We start from the raw sequence: 21,418 nt of genomic DNA on the forward strand, positions 1-21,418 counted from the left end.
ATGTTCTCTTCAGCTATGTAGGAACATGATATGTTTATCACAGTTGAGTCTTCAGAACATCATGCTCCAAACCAATGTAATTTTTTTAAATTTTTTGCCTTAAGATTTAGTTTCAATATGCTACCGAAATTGCCATTATCTACTATTCTTTCAACAAAATTCTGATTTTGTTGAAGACAGCCAGCAGGATACCGACAATATGTGCTGTGGTCCTCTAAGCAAGGTGCATGTTTCGACACAGAAGCTGGTTAATATGTATTAAGTGTCAAACTGAGAGTCAGATTCACAATAATGTTGTCAGTATCTTGTGAAGAATGGATATTTCTTCATTTTTCTAGAGTTTATTGACATTAGGAGAATGCCTGTCACTCACAATAATTTAGTGTCCCATCAATGTCAATGACGTTACAGATGCAAAACAAGGATGAAGAAAGAATGCAGTCCTACTTTTCTTAAAGAATAGTCTCAGGATTTGCCACAGAGATTTGGAATGACTGTGAAAAATATAAATCACAATGGCCAAATGAAGATCTTAACTCCCGTATTCCTGAATGTTGGTCCATTTCTTAACAAATGCACTGGCTTGGTAGTTAAAGTGTATCAATCTCTTCTGGATTTCCTCACAGTTGAATTACACTGAGGAGACAAATGCCATGGAATACCTCCATATATACTGTCAGACCTCCTTTTGCCTGGTGGGTGTAGTCATCAACTTGAAGTGGCATGAACTCAACAAGTTTTTGGGAGTCCCCTGCAGACATATGGAGCCATACTGCCTATATAGCTATCCATAATTGCAAAACTGTTGCCAGTGCATGATTCTGTGCATGAACTGACCTCCCAATTATGTCCCATAAATGTTAAATGGGATTCATGTCATATACAAGTATGTGGTATGCAAATAGAGTAGCTAATTCACAGGATAAAATTAAAACCATATGGCCAGTTGTGAAGGAAGTATTTGGTCAGCAGCACAAGGTCAATGATATAAAGTCAGTTCGCAGTAAAAGTATTTCTGTTAATGATAAATAAAATATATGTACAGTATTTATCAATCATTTTTTGAGCATTGATGTTGAATTAAATAACAATTTATTTTTACGGGAATCATATAACTTTCTTGGCAAATGCCTTTCCGAGATTGACATTTCAAGTACTGCTCTGTGATACAGACAAGAGGGTGACTGAGTCAATAATTAAATCTCTTAAGACTAAGGACTCTCATGGTTATGATGGAGTGCCTAGTGGAATATTAAAGTACTGTACTGCACATGTTCGTCCTGTATTTGTAATTTTTCGTTTAGGAATGGTAAGTTTCCTGAACGATTAAAGTACTCAGTAGTAAAGCCGCTTTATAAAAAGGGAGAAGGGATAATGTAGATAATTGTAGACCTATTTCTATGCCATCAGTGTTTGCAAAAGTTATTGAAAAAGCTGTGTATATAAGGATAATTGAGAATTTTATACCACACGATTTGCTATCAAACATACAGTTTGGGTTTAGAAGTCATTTAACAACTGAAAACGCAATATTCTCTTTCCTCTGTGAGGTACTGGATGGTTTAAGCAAAAGGTTTAAATGCTTGGCATATTTTTTGATTTAACTAAGGCATTTGATTGTGTTGATCACAAAATGTTGCTCCAGAAGTTGGACCATTACGGAATACGGGGAGTAGCTCACAATTGGTTCACCTCTTATTTTAGCAACACACAGCAAAAGGTCATTATTCACAATGTTGAGAATGGCTGTGATGTGGGGTCTGAGTGGGGTACAGTCAAGTGGAGTGTGCCCCAGGGGTCAGTGTTGGGGCTACTCCTGTTCCTTATTTGTATAGATGATATGCCTTCTAGTATTAAGGGTAACACTAAAACAATTCTGTTTGCTGATGACACTAGTGTGGTAGTAAAGGATGTTGTGTGCAACATTGACTCGGTTTCAAGTAGTGCAAGTAGTGAGAAAAGGTGGCTCTGGTCACTAAAACTGACAACAGGTGGGAGAGCAGTGTGTTCACCACATGGTCCTCCATATCCGCATCTACTGATGCATGATGAGGATGACATGGTGGTCAATTGGCACTGTTGAGCCTTCCGAGGCCTGTTCAGACAGAATTTAGTTTAACACAGTTAAAATGGTTCAAATGGCTCTGAGTTCTATGGGACTTAACTTCTGAGGTCATCAGTCTCCTAGAACTTAGAACTACTTAAACCTAACTAACCTAAGGACACCACACACATCCACGCCCGAGGCAGGGTTCGAACCTGCGACCGCAGCGGTCGCGCAGTTCCAGACTGTAGAGCCTATAACCACTCGGCCACTCCGGCTGGCCCACAATTAAATGATAACGTACAAGGTTTGCTGGATACAGTGGCTAGAAATAAGAAAAACAAGAAGAAACAAAAGGTTTGTAATTAGGGGACCAAAATAAGATAAAGACATACAACCAGGTGATTAATTTTTTTGTATTTACATGGTGGGACTAACACTGTTTCAACACAAGGTGGGGGACAGAGGAAAAAAAGAAGTAAATATGGGAAGAGATAGGCCAGGTGTACAGGAGTACCAAGAAAGGAGGACCTACACTTGTGTTAATGCATTGTTTGATAGGTTAGAAGATGTTACAATAGGAAATCATCTCTGAAGGGAAAAGAAGAAATTATATATAAAAACAAAGATGAGGTGACTTACCGAACGAAAGCGCTGGCAGGTCGATAGACACACAAGCAAACACAAACATACACACAAAATTCTAGCTTTCGCAACCAACGGTTGCCTCATCAGGAAAGAGGGAAGGAGAGGGAAAGATGAAATGATGTGGGTTTTAAGGGAGAGGGTAAGGAGTCATTCCAATCCCGGGAGTGGAAAGACTTACCTTAGTGGGAAAAAAGGACAGGTTTACACTCGCACACACACACATATCCATCCACACATACAGACACAAGCAGACATATTTAAAGCTAGAATTTTGTGTGTATTTTTGTGTTTGCTTGTGTGTCTATCGACCTGCCAGCGCTTTCGTTCGGTAAGTCACCTCATCTTTGTTTTTATATATAATTTTTCCCACGTGGAATGTTTCCCTCTATTATATTGGGAAAAGAAGAAAAGTAGATTTGAAAGGTGAGAGAGGAAGTTCTGAGGAATGAGATGAAAGGAGTACATTGCAGTTTCAGTAGGAACAAAATATTCAGTTTTTTAGACTCACTCCAATACTGTGAAAACTAAAACTAGTCTCAGTTGTAAAATATTATGGAAGTTAAGTAAATAGAAAAATATTAATAGTGTGAAAAAGTGTCTGAAATTGTTTATCTGAGATAATATCAATCAAAAGACAAATTGAAAAAAATAAAAAATTCAGGTAATATGGAAGTTATGTGTTAGTTTAAGTCCTCAAAATCTAATTTCACTAAATTAACTTTAAGGCAAAATAAATCTATAAGGTGAAGTGAAAGGGTAGCCGGAGTCTGTTATGATATTTATGAGTGGTCAATACTTTGAACATAATTTCATATTACTATCAGCATGCAAGCATGATCAGTTTTGTTTGCTGAAGAACACATTAAAAGGCTGTAAAATAAATTCAGTATTCAATGTGTACTACTCTTATATCCAGATTAACAAAGCCAAGAAATTACCATAAATGTTTGCCAAGATCAATCGATAATATGTTCAGATTTAAAGTATATACTTGTCCTTAACTTTCTACTGCAATGTTAAATATCTCTGCCAGAAGTATCATCATTAAAAAATACATGAAATGATTGTTACTAAAAGGATCATACCAGCAGTCATCTTGCTATGCCTGTCTACAGCTCAATGTCTCCTCTGTATGGCGAGTAGCAGTCTATCATTCTCATAATATTGCTGTCATTCCGTACTGTTTATGGTATATATAAATATATGGACAGGAATGAGACAAAAGTGAGATATTATCCACTGTTAAAGAATTTTAAATGGTATAAACATTAAACACTATCCTTAGCATGTACTTATATTTATGAGATTATTCATCAAATTGGGGGAATATGTGGTGGTGCAAGCAGTGGAGTGACATGTATCCCTATATCAACAAGGATGAATTGTACTCATTTAAAAAGTTATTTATATAATACAAAAATAATAACATAAAATAACATGTTGAGTTTAAATGTACAGGCATTGTGCAATGATTTCACTTTTATTTTCCATATTGTGAGATATATAGAGGAACGACACGACTTCATTGTGAGACAGTGAATGTATAAACTTTATAATGTGAGATACGTGCTTGGACATGAGAATTTGTATTTCATCAATCACTATCCTGGCCTGGAAATCTACAGATTTCCTGAGAAATGTCATATTAACAACTGAAGAATGTTGCAAGAGAATGGAGATGAACTTAAAAAATTAACACTACTCGAAACTTACCAAGCTGTAACTATTTCAACTGCTAGTATTCTACCTCTGTCAAATAATTGTTTTTTTTCTATATTTCAACTGTGTCCAACAAAACACATTAGGTAATGTAACTGGACAGATAAAAAATCTTCTCACCAAGTGGCGGCAGGAGAATACACATGTAAAAAAGGTTTTACTTATGCAAGCCTTCGGAGCCAGTGACTCTTTCTTCTGGAAGTAGGGTCGAAGGGGAAGGAAGTGGGGTGAAGGGAAAGGAGCTTGAGAGGTTTAGGAATAGGGGTAGAGTTTGGAAAAGTCACCCAGAATGCTAGGTCAGGGGATACTTACCAGGCAGGATGAGATATACTATGTGTATCACATACATTTGAAATTGTCTAAAACGATCATACAACTTAGATTTGTAGGAAACCATGCTAATAAAGAATATCTGACGACCGAAATTACTACTACAGGGTATAATGGTAAAAATAGTATGAGCTAATCAGATAATTTGAGAGCATTGACACCGATTGTTAAAAAGCCAAAATTACATTCTTTCCGGTACCTATTCCAGTTTTGAAAGAACTAAGTAACTTAACAGCTATCTGTAATTAAATTTTGCACACACCCAAAATTACTTCTGGCATTTGTTCCAGTATGCCTATTAGACTCCAGGAGTTTGGCTTTGTAATATCATTGCCCAGTGTGCAAATCATATCTTCCTTTCATTCCTGGTGGGACTCTTTGTAACTGGTCATTTATTAGCATAATGTAAAGCAAATTAATTAACTGTATAGAATCTCAGCATTTTGTATTTAAGAGCATGGTAGCACTTGCTTTATTGATCAGGGAAGTATGTTCAAGTTGAGAGGCTAAAGTTAATAAATGGTATCTTCTTTTCTTTTAACGTCATTAAATTCATTACTCACCATTCACTGTTATCATTAGTGATAGAATTATTCGTACATAACTTTCTCGGGTAGTCTACCCTTCCAAAATTATTTTCATTTGATGAATGTTACCATTATTCAACTGACTCAGCACTACCTCAACTTCAAACAAGAAACACTTTGCCTATGTGAAGAGAACCCTTCTATACATGATCAAATTCATGAGTCTATAGATGAGGTGATGACTTTGCATCCATATTTGGAGCAGTTCACTATAGAACAAACCCATCATTCTGACATTATCACCATGAATGAGTCAGCAAACAGGGGCAGCCAACAACATTCAGTCAGTGACGATAGTAGCAGCTTGTGCCATCCAAACCAGAACTGACACAGGTCAATCCAGTGCATCCTTTTCAGGTGTCTGTGCACTTGCCATGTTTGGCCCTCCAGTCTTGACAGAGTCACATGTGCAGCTCAGACAAAGTGCTATCCACAATGGGACTGCTCATAAAATGAAAACATTACCAGGTGCACCAGTCTGACATAAGATGTGTGTAATAGTTCCAGAGTTATTACAAGCTGGTATCATCAGGCAGTCCAACAGTCTAACATGTCCCCAATGATGTATATCAATGCCTGTTTGCAGCTAGGGTGTCGATTTAATTATCATTTCAGTCTAACAGTCGAGGGGCCTTATACATTCATCTAATGACTAAGAAGGATGACACAAAAAAATGGCTCTGAGCACTATGGGACTCAACATCTATGGTCATCAGTCCCCTAGAACTTAGAACTACTTAAACCTAACTAACCTAAGGACATCACACAACACCCAGCCATCACGAGGCAGAGAAAATCCCTGACCCCGCCGGGAATCGAACCCGGGAACCCGGGCGTGGGAAGCGAGAACAAGGATGACACATATAGACTTTGCAGTGACAAGCGGTCTCTCAACTCCAGCACTATCAAGGAAAGTTATTGAGTTCCAAATATTCAGGACTTTACTCATAATTTAGTAAGTGCCTCCATGTTCAGCACATTGGACTGTAAAAAGGCTTAGTTGCAGATTCCCATGAACCAAGAGGACATACCAAAGGCAGCTATTACCTTTCCTTTTGGACTTTATGAATACCTTTACGTGCCATACAAACTAAAAAACACAGCACAGACGTGGAAAAGATTCATTGCTACACCAATTTAGATGATATTTGTCTTCTACGCTTCCCATCGCAAACACGAGAAGCACCTCAAACTAATTTTCAATGCCTTACATAAATGTGGCACCTCAGACAATGACAATAAATGTCAAGTGTGACAGTCAGTAGTTACATTTTCTGGTCGTTCAGTCATCAGTGAAGGTATACAGCTTACAAGACAATGGACTGAGACCATTATCCAACCACTGAGGCAAAAGAGTTACATCGACTGCTTACCAAGGTAAATTTGTATTGCACACACATACTTCATGCAGCTGCCCTCCAGGTACCACTGACAAAGGCATTAGTAGGCAAACACTCGATGTGCACAAAAGACATTCAATGGACTCTGCAGATGCAACATGAATTTGAGCAAATTAAAGACTGCCTTTCTCAGGCTATGACACTGGGACACCCACTACCCACTGTAAACCTGTCCATTACCTCTCAGATGCAAGTGTTCCTGTGACTTGAACATTTCTCCAATAGTCGGTAGCAGGAATACAACAATCACTATGCTTGTCTTCAAAAAAGGTGACTCACTCTCAGCACAAGTGGTTAGCTTATAACAAGGCATTGTTGGTGTACAAATCAGTATGGCACTTCGAAGATGTATAATGTATTACATCTCCAGTAACTTGAACTTTGGCACATCTTCCTGCACCTTTCATCCACAGACACACACTCTCCTGTTCACTTATTTTATGATGATTCCTTGTTCTCAGGGAAAACGGCTGGTTAGATGTGAAGTAGGAAATACCCAAGTCCCTGTTAAACACTTCTCCAACATGAAACGTACGGAAGGCTATAAGATCTCTTGCATTAAAAGATTCCAAACCAGTCACATTTTTAACTTGATTACCATTATAACGAACAACAGCAACAGTAATCCAACCATTACCTGCTTGATGTGTATGTAATTGCGTAAGTGCAAAGTTAATAATACAACCACAAAACACTGATGGACCTTGCAAAATAACCTGCGCTCCTTTGTTGGACACTTTGACCTCCAAATCGTCTAAGGCCTTATACACAGTTAGACGCGAGCGTGTATATCTTCTCCTATAACGAGGCATCTCAATTAATTGTCCGATGCTGCTGCACGCGCTGCTGCACGCCGACTGAAGCCGGCTTTGACTGGTGTTTACTTATATAACCCACGATCACTCGACTGAGGCGAATCCCGTCCGCGCGCGGTAGGATCTCTAGACCGCGCGCGTACGCGATTCGGCTTTGGCACAGCGCCAGTGCTTACGCAACACTGAGCTCCAGTGTTGGTGATGTCACACAGTACTCATCTAATGAAAAAATTGTTCACACTCTATGGCCCCCGTTTAGTGTAGCGTACTTCCATGATCAATAAATAATCAGTAGTTTATTTGTTTATGATTTTTATTTAAATATTAATATTACATATACAATTAATTGAACAAGGAATCATCGTAAAATAAGTGAACAGGAGAGTGTGTGTCTGTGGATGAAAGGTGCATGAAGATGTGCCAAAGTTCAAGTTACTGGAGATGTAATACATTATTATAGAAATTAATATGTTTATTCTCAATTAATTGTATATGTAATATTATTATTTAAATAAAAATCATAAACAAATAAACTACTGATTATTTATTGATCATGGAGGTACGCTACACTAAACGGGGGCCATAGAGTGTGAACAATTTTTTCTAATAGATGAGTACTGTGTGACATCACCAACGCTGGAGGTCAGCGTTGCGTAAGCACTGGTGCCGTGCCAAAGCCGAATCGGGTATCAGTGTTTTGTGGTTGTATTATTAACTTTGCACTTACCCAATTAGATACACATCAAGCAGGTAATGGTTGGATTACTGTTGCTGTTGTTCGTTATAATGGTAATCAAGTTAAAAATGTGACTGGTTTGGAATCTTTTAATGCAAGAGATCTTATAGCCTTCCGTACGTTTCATGTTGGAGAAGTGTTTAACAGGGACTTGGGTATTTCCTACTTCACATCTAACCAGCCGTTTTCCCTGAGAACAAGGAATCATCGTAAAATAAGTGAACAGGAGAGTGTGTGTCTGTGGATGAAAGGTGCAGGAAGATGTGCCAAAGTTCAAGTTACTGGAGATGTAATACATTATTATAGAAATTAATATGTTTATTCTCAATTAATTGTATATGTAATATTAATATTTAAATAAAAATCATAAACAAATAAACTACTGATTATTTATTGATCATGGAGGTACGCTACACTAAACGGGGGCCATAGAGTGTGAACAATTTTTTCATTAGATGAGTACTGTGTGACATCACCAACGCTGGAGCTCAGTGTTGCGTAAGCACTGGCGCTGTGCCAAAGCCGAATCGCGTACGCGCGCGGTCTAGAGATCCTACCGCGCGCGGACGGGATTCGCCTCAGTCGAGTGATCGTGGGTTATATAAGTAAACACCAGTCAAAGCCGGCTTCAGTCGGCGTGCAGCAGCGCGTGCAGCAGCATCGGACAATTAATTGAGATGCCTCATTATAGGAGAAGATATACACGCTCGCGTCTAACTGTGTATAAGGCCTTAGACGATTTGGAGGTCAAAGTGTCCAACAAAGGAGCGCAGGTTATTTTGCAAGGTCCATCAGTGTTTTGTGGTTGTATTATTAACTTTGCACTTACCCAATTAGATACACATCAACAATCACTATGCTTGTCTTCAAAAAAGGTGACTCACTCTCAGCACAAGTGGTTAGCTTATAACAAGGCATTGTTGGTGTACAAATCAGTATGGCACTTCGAAGACAATGTGTAGGGCAGACTTTTAACCATCTACACTGATAATTGGCCTTTGGCTTATTCCATTCACAATCCCACAAAAGACTGTTGCCCATGGTGTTTTCATCATTTAGATTATGCTGTGCAATTAACTCCAGATGTTTCACATCTTCACGGTGCAGAAAATGTCAATACAGAGTATCTCTCCAGCATTAACATGGTCTTAGTAGATACTGACTGTGAGAAACTGCAGAAGCATGACTACATGATACACAGCATCACAACCAGGCTGTGATAACACAAACTATTATGGAACACCACAACTGGGCCATGGATAGAACACCAAATTATACTTGGCTCCCCAAAACAAGTACTGTGTGATTTTTCACAGAATCATTTTTGACCACTAGTGCTTCTGAACATGCGGAGACTCAGCTTCAATAAACTACATGGGCTGTCCCATCCTTGTATCTGTACAACCACAAAACTTGTCACAGACCACTTTGTGCGGCAAAAAAGGAAAGACCACATCAAAAGCATTTGACAGTTTATGAATTTTCCAATTTCGCTGTTCTGCCGCAATTAAAAATGAACAAGGCAAACAATTTGAACCAGCATTTTTTAACAAACCCTATCACTTGCGCTTTGTTCAGCACTTCTGAACCACAGCTTATCACCCTCAAAGTAATACACTAGTGGGGCACTTGTACCACACACTAAAAACAGCCCTTATGTGTCATGAAAGGAAATGGGCAGAAGCCCTGTCGCTGGCGCTTTTAGGTGCATTTGGTGTATCAGGAGGACCTCCGGTGTTCCCCCTGGAAATCCTGTAAGGAGAACCACTAAATCTACTGGCCATCCATTCTACCAACAGAGAAACAACTTCCTCTTCTCATCTTTAGATGAAGTGGCATGTTGCTCACCTCGAGACACAGGTGTCTTCCCCCGCTCCCCACCCAGGTACACTATCACGCAAAATCTTCATCCAAAAAACTGCAATAGGTAATGCAAAGATTTGATACTGTCCACCTGGCATTGCAGCAGCCATACTCAAGCCCACAAGTGAATAGATGGGAAAATAACATGTTTGGCAACTTACTGAATGGGAAACCAGTGACTGTTACTGTCAAGAAACTCAAGCCTTTATGGACCCTACAGGATACCTCGAATGTGATGGTAAACTGTACTGACCACATGGAGTGCAGTACTCACACTGATTTGGAGATGTAGTTGTAGTGCAAGTAGACATACAAAAAGTTCAACTTGAAGAGTGCTCTGCATTGCCATGGAAGGGACGGAGAGGAGGTTTTCTCTATAGTCATTCAGCTGCCATGGTATCAGCTAATAAGAAAAACTCTCTGGTCACTGGCACAGTGCTTCCACAGGAATATCTTTGGAATCAGTTTTTTCTGAGTATCTGTAATATGCACGTGCACTTTATATATTGCTGCCAAGCAATGAAGCATACAATTACATATTGTGGGTCTCAGTCATTTTATCTGGAGCATTCTCACCTGAGTCCTCTCTACAAGTTATTTAACATGATGAATGGAGTACCGCACTCTCTTTTTAGGTTATATCCAAAACATAATTATTTTTGAACCACCAGTCCTCAAAATGTCTATGGAAGTACATTAATTTTAGTCTGCTATAAATATATTAGTTTTAATTGTCAAACCACAAAAGAACAAGCTGTTATTCAAATCTGTTAACCTTTATTACCTGAGTTCAAAATGTTGTTGATATCTTCCAGAAATTCCTCTGACACAATCTGTGAATCTGTAAAGAGAAAGGCTGTGTCCTGATTTAATGCACCTGCATTAAAATATAATAAACGAAGATCATCATGGAATGATGCGTGATCATAGTTACGTGTCAGCTCAATCTGAAAACACCTGAAAATATTAAAACAGCATTTTCAGTATGAGATTTTACAGGTAGAATATAATGAGGACCCTAAATTCTGATGACATTTCATACTAAAATTTGGGGAAAATGTAGCATTCAGTAAGAATGGACTGAATGAACCTAAATTCAAAGAACTGTAGAACATTCTGCAAGCAATAACCGATTAATAATAAATTGTGATACAGAACATCTGGCCAGTACTTACCTTCTGGAGGTGTTCTTGTTGTGGTCTTCAGTCTAGAGACTGGTCTGACACAGCCCTCCATGCTACTCTATACTGCAGATGCTTCTTCATCTCCAAGTGACTACTGCAACCTACATCCTTCTGAATATGCTTAGTGTATTCATCTCTTGGTCTCCCACTATGATTTTTACCACCCAAGCTGTCCTCCAATACTAAATTGGTGATCCTTGATGCCTCAGAACACGTCCTACCAACCGATCCCTTCTTCTGGTCAAGTTTTGCCACAAATTCCTCTTCTCCCCAATTCTATTCAGTATCTCCTCATTCGTTACATGATCTACCAATCTGATCTTTAGCATTCTTCTGTAGCACCACATTTCAAAAGCTTCTATTCTCTATTTGTCTTAACTAGTTATCACCCACTTCCATAGATGGCTACACTCCATACAAATACTTTCAGAAAAGACTTTCTGACACTTAAGTCAATACTCGATGATAATAAAATTTTCTTCTTCTGAAACGCTTTCCTTGCCATAGCCAGTCTACACTTTATATCCTATCTACTTCAATCATCTCTAGTTATTTTACACGCCAAATAGCAAAATCATCTTCTACTTTAATGTGTCTCATTTCCTAATCTAATTCCCTCAGCATCACCTGATACATTTCGACTACATTCCATTATCTTCATTTTGGTTTTGTTGATGTTCATCTTATATCCTCCTTTCAAGACAATGTCCATTCCATTCAACTGCTCTTCCAGGTCCTTTGCTGTCTCTGACAGAATTACAATGTCATCGCCAAACCTTCTTTCTCCTCCATGGATTTTAATTCCTACTCCAATTTTCTTTTCCCCTTTACTTCTTGCTCAATATACTGATTGAATAATATTGAGGAAAGGCTACAACCCTGTCTCACTCCCTTCTCAATCACTGCTTCCCATTTGTACTACTAAACTCCTACAACTGCCATCTGGTTTCTGTACAGATTGTAAATAAACCTTCGCTCCCCGTATTTGACCCACGCCACCTTCAGAATTTGAAAGAGACTATTCCAGTCAACATTGTCAAAAGCCTTCTCTAAGTCTACAAATGCTAGAAACATAGATTTGCCCTTCCTTAATCTATCTTCTAAGATAATTCGTAGTGTCAGTATTGCCTCATGTGTTCCACCATGTCTATGAAATCCAAACTGATCCTCCCTGAGGTCAACTTCTACCAGTTTCTCCATTTGTCTGTAATGAACTCCTGTTAGTATTTTGCAGCCGTGACTTATTAAACTGATAGTTTGGTAATTTTCACACCTGCCAGCACCTGCGATGTTTGGGGTTGGAATAAACATATTCTTCTTGAAGTCCGAGGGTATTTTGCCTGTCTTGTACATTTTGCTCATCAGATGGTAAAGTTTTGACACCAGTGGCTCTCCCAAGGCTATCAGTAGTTATAATGGAATGTTGTCTATGCCGGGGGCCTTGTTTTGACTTAGGTCTTTCCATGCTCTGTCAAATTCTCCAAGCAGTATCATATCTCCCATTTCATCTTCATCTACATCCTCTTCCATTTCCATAAAATAACCCTCAAATATATCACCATTGTATAGACACTCTACATACACCTTCCACATTTTTGCTTTCCCTTCTTTGCTTAGAACTAATTCTCTATCTGCGCTCTTGATATTCAATACAAGAGGTCCTCTTTTCTCCAGAGGTCTCTCTAATTTTCCTGTAGGCAGTATCTATCTTAACCCTAGTGCCCCTAGTTATATATGCCTCTACATCCTTACATTTGTCCTCTAGCCACCTCTGCTTAGCCATTTTGCACTTCCTATCGATCTCATTTTTGAGACGTTTGTATTCCTTTTTGGCCTACTTCATTTTCTCCTTTCATCAGTTAAGTTCAACATATCTTCTGTTACCTAAGGATTTCTACTAGCCCTCCTCTTTCTACCTACTTGATCCTCTGCTGCCGTCACTATTTTACCTCTCAAAGCTACCCATTCTTCTTCCACTGTATTTCTTTCCCCCTTTGTTGACAATCATTCCCTAATGCTCTCTCTGAAACTCATTACAACCTCTGGTTCTTTCAGTTTATCCAGATCCCATCTCCTGAAATTCCCACCTTTTCGCTGTTTCTTCAGTTTTAATCTACAGTTCATAACCAATAGATTGTGGTCAGAGTCCACATCTGCCCTGGAAATGTCTTACAATTTACAACTTGGTTCCTAAATCTCTGTGTTACCATTATATAGTCTATCTGAAGCCTTCCAGCATCTCCAGGCCTCTTCCATGTATACAACCTTCTTTCATGATTCTTAAACCAAGTGTTAGCTATGATTAAGTTATGCTCTGTGCAAAATTCTACCAGGCGGCTTCCTCTTCCATTCCTTACCCCCATTCCATATTCACCTACAACTTTTCCTTCTCTTCCTTTTCTACTACAGAATTCCAGTCCCCCATTACTATTAAATTTTCATCTCCCTTCACTACCTAAATAATTTCTTTTATCTGATTATCACATTTCTTCAATCTCTCCGTTGTCTGCTGAGCTAGTTGGCATATAAACTTGTACTACTGTGGTAGGCGTGGGCTTTCTGTCTACCTTTGCTACAATAATGCATTCACTATGCTGTCCATAGTAGCTTACCCGCACTCCTATTTTTTTATTCATTACTAAACCTACTCCTGCATTACCCCTATTTGATTTTGTATTTATAAGCCAGTATTCACCCGACCAGAAGTCTTGTTCCTCCTGCCATTGAACTTCACTAATTCCCACTGTATCTAACTTTAACCTAACCATTTCCCTTTTTAAATTTTCTAATCCACCTAACCAAGTAAGGGATCTGACATTCCACACTCCAATCTATAGAATGCCAGTTTCATTTCTCCTGATAACGACGTCTTCCTGAGTAGTCCCCACCTGGTTGTCCGAATGGGGGACTATTTTACCTCCAGAATATTTTACCCAAGAGGACACTATCATCATTTAACCATACAGTAAAGCTGCAAGACCTTGAGAAAAATTATGGCTGTAGTTTCCCTTTGCTTTCAGCCATTCGCAGTATCATCACAGCAAGGCCGTTTTGGTTAATGCAACAGATATCCCTCCGTTGTGGTTGCACCTATGGTACAGCTATCTGTATTGCTGAGGCATGCAAGCCTCCCCACCAACAGCAAGGTCCATGGTTCGTAGAAGGAGGAAAAATGTTTAATTCTGCCCATGGATGCGTATACAAGTGAAGTGAAGACACTATCCTAACTTTCAGAACTGTATTCCTCTATAAAAATCAACATGGATTCAGCGAATAGAGACCTTGCAAAACTAATCCCACTCTGTTCATCTATGAGTTTCAGAGTGCCGTAGACAAAGATGCCCATGCTTGATACAGTTCTCCACTGTTATTTAGAGAACAAAACACAGGATTACTGAGTACTGGACCAAATTTGTGATTGGATTTATGACTTGCTTAGAGACAGAACTCAACATATTATTATTGTTGTAGGAAGGTTGCAATGCCAAAAAGCTATAGCAAAATGAATAAAAACATGTGGAGGATCAACAACTGGTTCAGGGACTGGCAGTTGACCCCAATTTAAACAAATGTAAACTATTGTTCCATAAATAGGTGAAGAGATCCATTACTGTTTGTTATGACTATAATATCAGTGATGAATGACTGGAAACAGTAATTACCATAAAATTTCTCCAAGTGGAATGATCAGATATAAAAAATAGTAGGAGAAGCATATGCCAGGCTGTGATTCTATGAGATCCCTCCCCCCATGATTCCGGAACCTACAACACTGACACAAATGAAAAAAATATATGCACAGCTGACAGTAACTATTACACTATTTAGTCAAATTTTTGGGTGGAATCAATGTTCTTAAAAAGTAAAAAAGAAAAGAAAAATAACAACACACCATGTGACAGAAATCAGTAGATGCAAGGAACATGTACACATAAAGAAATGATCAAAATTTTAGAAAACCTGGATTTTTTATTCAGCAAGTCAGTAAGACTTTGGTCCACCTCTGGTGTTTATACAAGCCATTATTTGGCTTGGCATTGACTGATAGTGTTGTTTGGTTTATCCTGAGGGATATCGTGCAACATTTTGTTCAACTGGTGTATTAGATCATCAGAAAGCCAAGACAGGATTCTTCTGTACCACTTTGAACTGAGCTCTGATGGCCAGCAAAGATGTGGAGATGCCTTGGACAGCGGTGAGACACAACTTGAACTGTCACTCACCATATGATCTGGCATACCATTTCATTTCATAGAACCCCTTTGGTTTTCATAAGCGGCACCCTTACAGCCCAGTGGCATGTGGATGATATTCTATGCCTTGCATTGTTGGCCTTCCTGGCAAGCCTTCCTGGGCCTGTTTGAGCAAGATAATGGCTGCCCACACATGTTGAGTGTTTCTACTGCTTGTCTTGTGCTTGCCAAACACTACCTTGGCTGGCAAGGCTGCCAGATCTCTCCTCAATAGAGAATTTTTGGAGCATTATGGACAGGGTCCAACAACCATCTTGGGATTTTGATGGTCTAATATGCCAGTTGGACAGAATTTGGCATGGTATCCTTCAGGACAGCATCTAACAATTCTATCAATTTCAAGCCAAATAAATGCTTCCATAAGGTTCAGTGATGGACCAATGTGTTATTGCCTTGATGTATTTGTCAAGCTCTTTCTCTTGAATAAATCATGCTATTTTTCTGAAATTGTAATCATTTGTTTGTCTGTAAATGTACATCACATCTATTTATTTCTGTCCTACTGAGGTAATTCCTTCATGGTATATTCCCCTCTTTTCTAGTGTGTAAGTTATTTTCTGAAACCAGTTTCATTTAATACTTAGATAGTGCCTGTCACTGCGCAGAATATTTACTGTTCAAAACAAATGAAAGAGACTGCATATTTCTTCACATCATGCCTTTCCAACAGTCATACTTGTGTTGAAACACTGACTAGAAGAGCATTATAAGGATGAAAAACAAATACTTAAGCATGCAATTTAGTGATAGTATGGGATAACAGCCGATGTGCCTCCATGGCAATAATGAAATGTACACAATGTTAGCTAAAAGAAAGGAAGGGCAACTAGAATTTAATGTCACCAATGAAGAGGTCAACAGAGATGGAGCAAAAGTTTGGATTTGTAGTCTCGAACACACGATATTCTGGATATGAGTGTGGGATGGTAGAATCCTACCTACTGCACATCACGTTTCTGTGTGCAGGTTTAAAATCAGTCACAGGAAGAAAGCAGATACGGCTGACAAGTACTTGTCGGGCAATCCATAGACGTTTTAGTCAGGGTGTAAGGAAGAACCATGGAGTCTACATGCAGCTCTGTGCTTATTGGGTTACTGACTACTGTTATTAAAACAAAGAGAGTTGAAAAAGAACTCTTGAAAACTCTTGACGTAACTTTGCTATAGGCAAGGCTTATTTTCTGATTTAAGTTAAGAAAAGTTATGGTATCAAATCCAACTTTCTTTGAACTGTAATTTAATTTGTTTCTGACGTTTGACTGTACGAGGGACTTACCGGAAGTTATATATTTATGTTGAAAGTGAGAGTTTTATTGTGTATGGAAGTCAAATACATTGTTAACTGACGAAAAGCAAAGTTTGTATGTCTACTTATTTCATAAGTAGAAAGAGTCTAAAAATTCCTGTACCTAGCATTATTCGACGGAGAAGAAGTCAAGAGGGTTTCCAGCAGCTGGCTATCCAGTAAAGAAAAGGAAGGTGGTTTGGGGGAATAAACCAAAATAACCCAGATTCACACTCACACTTTAAGTCGGATATCAGAACATGGTGACTTGTGTGATAGGACCGAGAAAACAGTAATTTTAAGTCAAAAATGAGAAAAGAAGCTGTTTTGTGTTGCTATAGCAACCAAACATAATAAGACAAGGGAATAACTCTGAGAAATTGGAATACACTCAAATATCCAATAGAGCAAAATTTTAATGGAAAAATGGGGAAGAAATGGTAAATTCACAATGATAAAAACAGCAAAGAAGATTTTGACATATTTGTCTAAGAAGAAGTATGCATAGAACGCTTCAACCAAGAAGATCCAGTGCAGGGAGTATACAGCTCTCACACACATCGCGGGGATGCAGACGCAAAAACCAACCTACATCCAACGCCGCCGGTACCAGCTGCTGTTCACCAGTGCTGACCTGCCTCCACATCTGCTCACATACGCAACAAGAATTCTACGCATAAAACAAAATTTGATTACTTTAGTACCAAGTTGTAGAAGGTACTGTTGAGTGAACTTTTATTGTGTAATTATCATATTTAAAGTCAGTTTTAAATTCTTAAAAGAGCTAAGGCATATAAAATATGGAAAATATACAACAGGTTGGGGAAACTCAAGACCCAGCCATGGCTATGAAAATTAGCAAAGAAGTGCCTGACTGGGCTGAGTTGCTAAATTTAATCAAAGCTCAGAGTCTTAAGCTAAACAAATTAGATTCTCAATTAAATGCTCAGAGTGTGACTCTAAGTAAAGAACTAGACTTAGTAAATTCTCAATTAAATACCTAGAGTGAAGCTTTAAATGCTCAGTCAAACTCTAAATATTCAAACGACAAATTTAGGTTTCTTAAATGCTAAAGTCGACTCTCAAAGCAAAGAATTTAGTAATCTATGCAAAGGCATGGGTGCTTTGAAGACTGAGTTCGACGCTATAAGCAATAAACTAGAGAATTTAAAAGTAGATTTAAAGAACGAGTTGACCTTAGTCAAAAACAGAGTAACACTTTTCACATTTATCGAAAAGAACTTAACATTGAGAGCAAATGTATAATGTAGAATCTGAACTCACTGAAAATTTAGGATCTTTTGAAAACATGTACAATGTTAAGTATAATGATGTAAGGCAGGGGTTGAATAATTTGAAAGAGAGTGTAGCTAAGCAGAATGAATTAATGGCAGTCATTCAGTCACAAATTACAGGTGTCAATAAACGGACAGATAATGTAGAAAGAAATTTCAATGAAAAAAATAGCTCACTCTGATATTATATATATAATTAGTTTGGAGGAGCAATTTGGAGAAATTATAGATCGAAAGGTTACCAAGAGACTAACACCCAGAAACGTATTGCCTATTCCTTCCTCCCAACTTAGTGATACCGGGAAGGGTATGGATGACCTGTGGAGAGAATTTAAGCTTATCCAATATACAGTAGAAAAAAGGGTAACTTCACCTAATGTTGTATTAACCAGTGAAGCAGTGACTGATTTGCAATGGGGAGCTAATTCAGGGTTATCTAGACAATTCTCTACATTTAAGCCAGATGGAGATGTACATCTGACCCATTTCTTAAAAAAGATTTAGCCAAGCTTTACCAAAAAATTAAGAAGCTTCCAAGAAGATTGAATTTTCTTTGAGGTACCTTCAATGGGAAGCCTCAGAATGGGGAACAGTAAATATTGAAAATTTTTCCTCTTGGGGAGACTTTCAAAAGAAATTTAAAGAGAAGTACTAGTCTGCCAGTGCTCAAGAAAAGTTAATATCACACCTATGGGACAGAAAATATTATAATAATACTTGGGATACTATAAGGAAATATTTTGATTGGCATTTAACACAAGCAAAGTATTTAGATAAGCCAAGGGAAGAAGAAGGATTAGTATATATTCTAATTAGATGATTTCCGATCTATGCGAGAAAAGACACCTTGTGTAGTGATTGGAAAATGATAGAAGAGTTGCTGTCTTTTGTTGACACACTTGATGCAATAAATAAGGACCGCAACAAAACTTACACCAAAGAGAAAGTTCGAACTATAAAAGAAATAGCGGAAATAATTTTAAAAAGTGTGAGGCAAACTTAGCGAAAGTACACCAGTATAGTAAGAAAAGTTGTAACGATAATTATCAAAAGAAACACCCACTTTCAAATTTAGATCCAGCAGCATCTCAAGAATTTGTACCGAGTAACTATAAAACACAGAATGGGAATGTAGTATCTCATTTTGGTAACCAACCCATACTTATGAGTAATGAGGAAAACACTGTTCGACCTGGATCTAGGGCCGGGGCCCAGGTTGTGGAGATACATTAGAAACCCTTATTCGATGTAAGTATGTTAACTTTACACACAAAATACCCACAAACGAATGGTTGCTGCTTGAAGAACCAAGCTTAGCTACTAATAACCCACAACCTATAATAGCAGGGACAATGGAAACTTCTGAGGTTAAAATACTTATAGATTCGAGAAGTGAGGTATCACTCATCTCAAATGCATTTTTTAACTCGATACAGAATAAACAGCACTTACCGTTATTGCCAGTGACTGGAGTATATATAATCAGGATAACAGGAACAAAAAGTAAACTTGTAAAATACGAAACTCAAGTGAACAGTAGTATTGGACATACATTATGTCATCAAATGCTATTAATAGTAGAGAATATTAATAGAGATATACTGTTTGGTTTAGATTGGTTGTTGGAGTTTAAAGTCATCTTAAACTTTGACCAACAAACAACTGAGTGTAAGTGTCCGTGATTAACAGATAAAGCACAATTATCACCAAAATCGATATTGTGGATCAAGTAACACATCAAACTGATATACAAGACAAGGCCCGTCATGATGTGAGGACCGCCAGGTGTTGTAGGGGAAAATGTGTGTACATATGGAAATATGTGCCCATATATAGAAGCTGATAAGTAGAGGAGGACTCTAGGGTGTAAATGATATATTAAAGAATGAGTGCAAAGTTTAAGATAGTTTTATATCTTTGACAGAAGATACTTAATTATGGTATACATAGAAATGTATACTAGGAAAATGAACCATGAGGCCTACTCAGAAATGATAAGAGGGAAGTGTAAATGAATGAGTGTCAAAAGAACACTTTCATTTCGTCCAGAGTTCCTCAAAGTTACAATTAACGAAAATAGTATATACTAGGAAAAAGGTAGTACAAAGGATAAGAATAGAAAATAGAGTACTCATATGTCATAAACAGCTGAAGTTTACGATTGTAGAGTGGAAAAAAAAGAAGAGTCCTCATAATTCCTAAATATTAGTAAAGCTGACTTAATGCATGAGTAAATGCTCAAGTCTTAATAACAAAGTAATATAGGAAAAGAATAGAGAAACAATAAGCGAGACATTGTTGAAGAGAGGACAGAGAATTGTTATTGAAAGGAAAGATACGTATATAAACATATGTAAGAAATGTATACTGTTAGAATATGAAATGTTATTATGAGTGATATTATTTGCATAATGATTATGTATAAAATATCACGTGTTTGATCTGAGGGGTGTGGGGGGGATATGTAGTGATTTGAGAATTTCTGTGTAAATTCTAGAACCACTCAGCCTTCTACCATCTCAAACACATGATATTCTGGATATGAGTGTGGGATGGTAGAATCCTACCTACTGCGTGTCACATGTTTCTGTGTGCAGGTTTAAAATCAGTTGCGGGAAGAAAGCAGACGTGGCAGACAAATGACACCGACAAGTACCTGTCGCACAATCCATAGATGTTTTAGTCAGTGTGTAAGGAAGAACCATGGAGTTTATATACAGCTCTGTGCTTATTGGGTCATTGACTATTGTTATTAAAACAAAGACAGTTGAAAAAGAGCTCTTGAAAACTCTTGACATAACCTTGCTATAGGCTAGATTTCTGATTTATGTTAAGAAAAGTTATGGTATCAAAGCCAACTTTCTTTTAACTGTAATTCAATTTGTTTCTGACATTTGACTGTGTGAGAGACTTACTGGAAGTTATATATTTACATTGAAAGTGAGAGTTTTACTGTGTATGAAAGTCAAATACATCGTTAATCGATGAACAGCAGTATGTCTACTTATTTTATAAGTAGAAAGTGTCAAAAAATTCCTGTAGCTAGCATTATTCGAAGGAGAAGAAGTCAAGATGGTTTCCAGTAAAGAAGAGTGACTGAAAATTCCAAGTAGGTAACCTTGTAAAGAAGTGAAAGGGGGTTTGGGGAAATAACCTGAAATAACCCAGATTCTCACTCACACTTTAAGTTGGAAACGTTAGAGATTGGGTAAGAATAGTGAAGGAAATAACCTGTGATTTTTTTCAAAGGAACTATCCT

General features: G+C 38.0%; 1 protein-coding gene across 1 annotated transcript in view; it reads right to left on the reverse strand.

Annotated features, from left to right (window-relative positions):
- The window catches only part of LOC124613475 (dynein axonemal heavy chain 6-like), a 984,594-nt gene that overhangs the window by 445,283 nt on the left and 517,893 nt on the right, over positions 1–21,418 (reverse strand). Inside the window, exon 98 of the mRNA XM_047142181.1 lies at positions 10,927–11,099. Within this exon, the coding sequence (XP_046998137.1) occupies positions 10,927–11,099 (173 nt within the window). The remainder of the gene's footprint in view (positions 1–10,926; positions 11,100–21,418) is intronic.

This window comes from Schistocerca americana, chromosome 4, assembly GCF_021461395.2.
Source record: "Schistocerca americana isolate TAMUIC-IGC-003095 chromosome 4, iqSchAmer2.1, whole genome shotgun sequence".
Classification (NCBI taxonomy): Eukaryota; Metazoa; Arthropoda; class Insecta; order Orthoptera; family Acrididae; genus Schistocerca; species Schistocerca americana.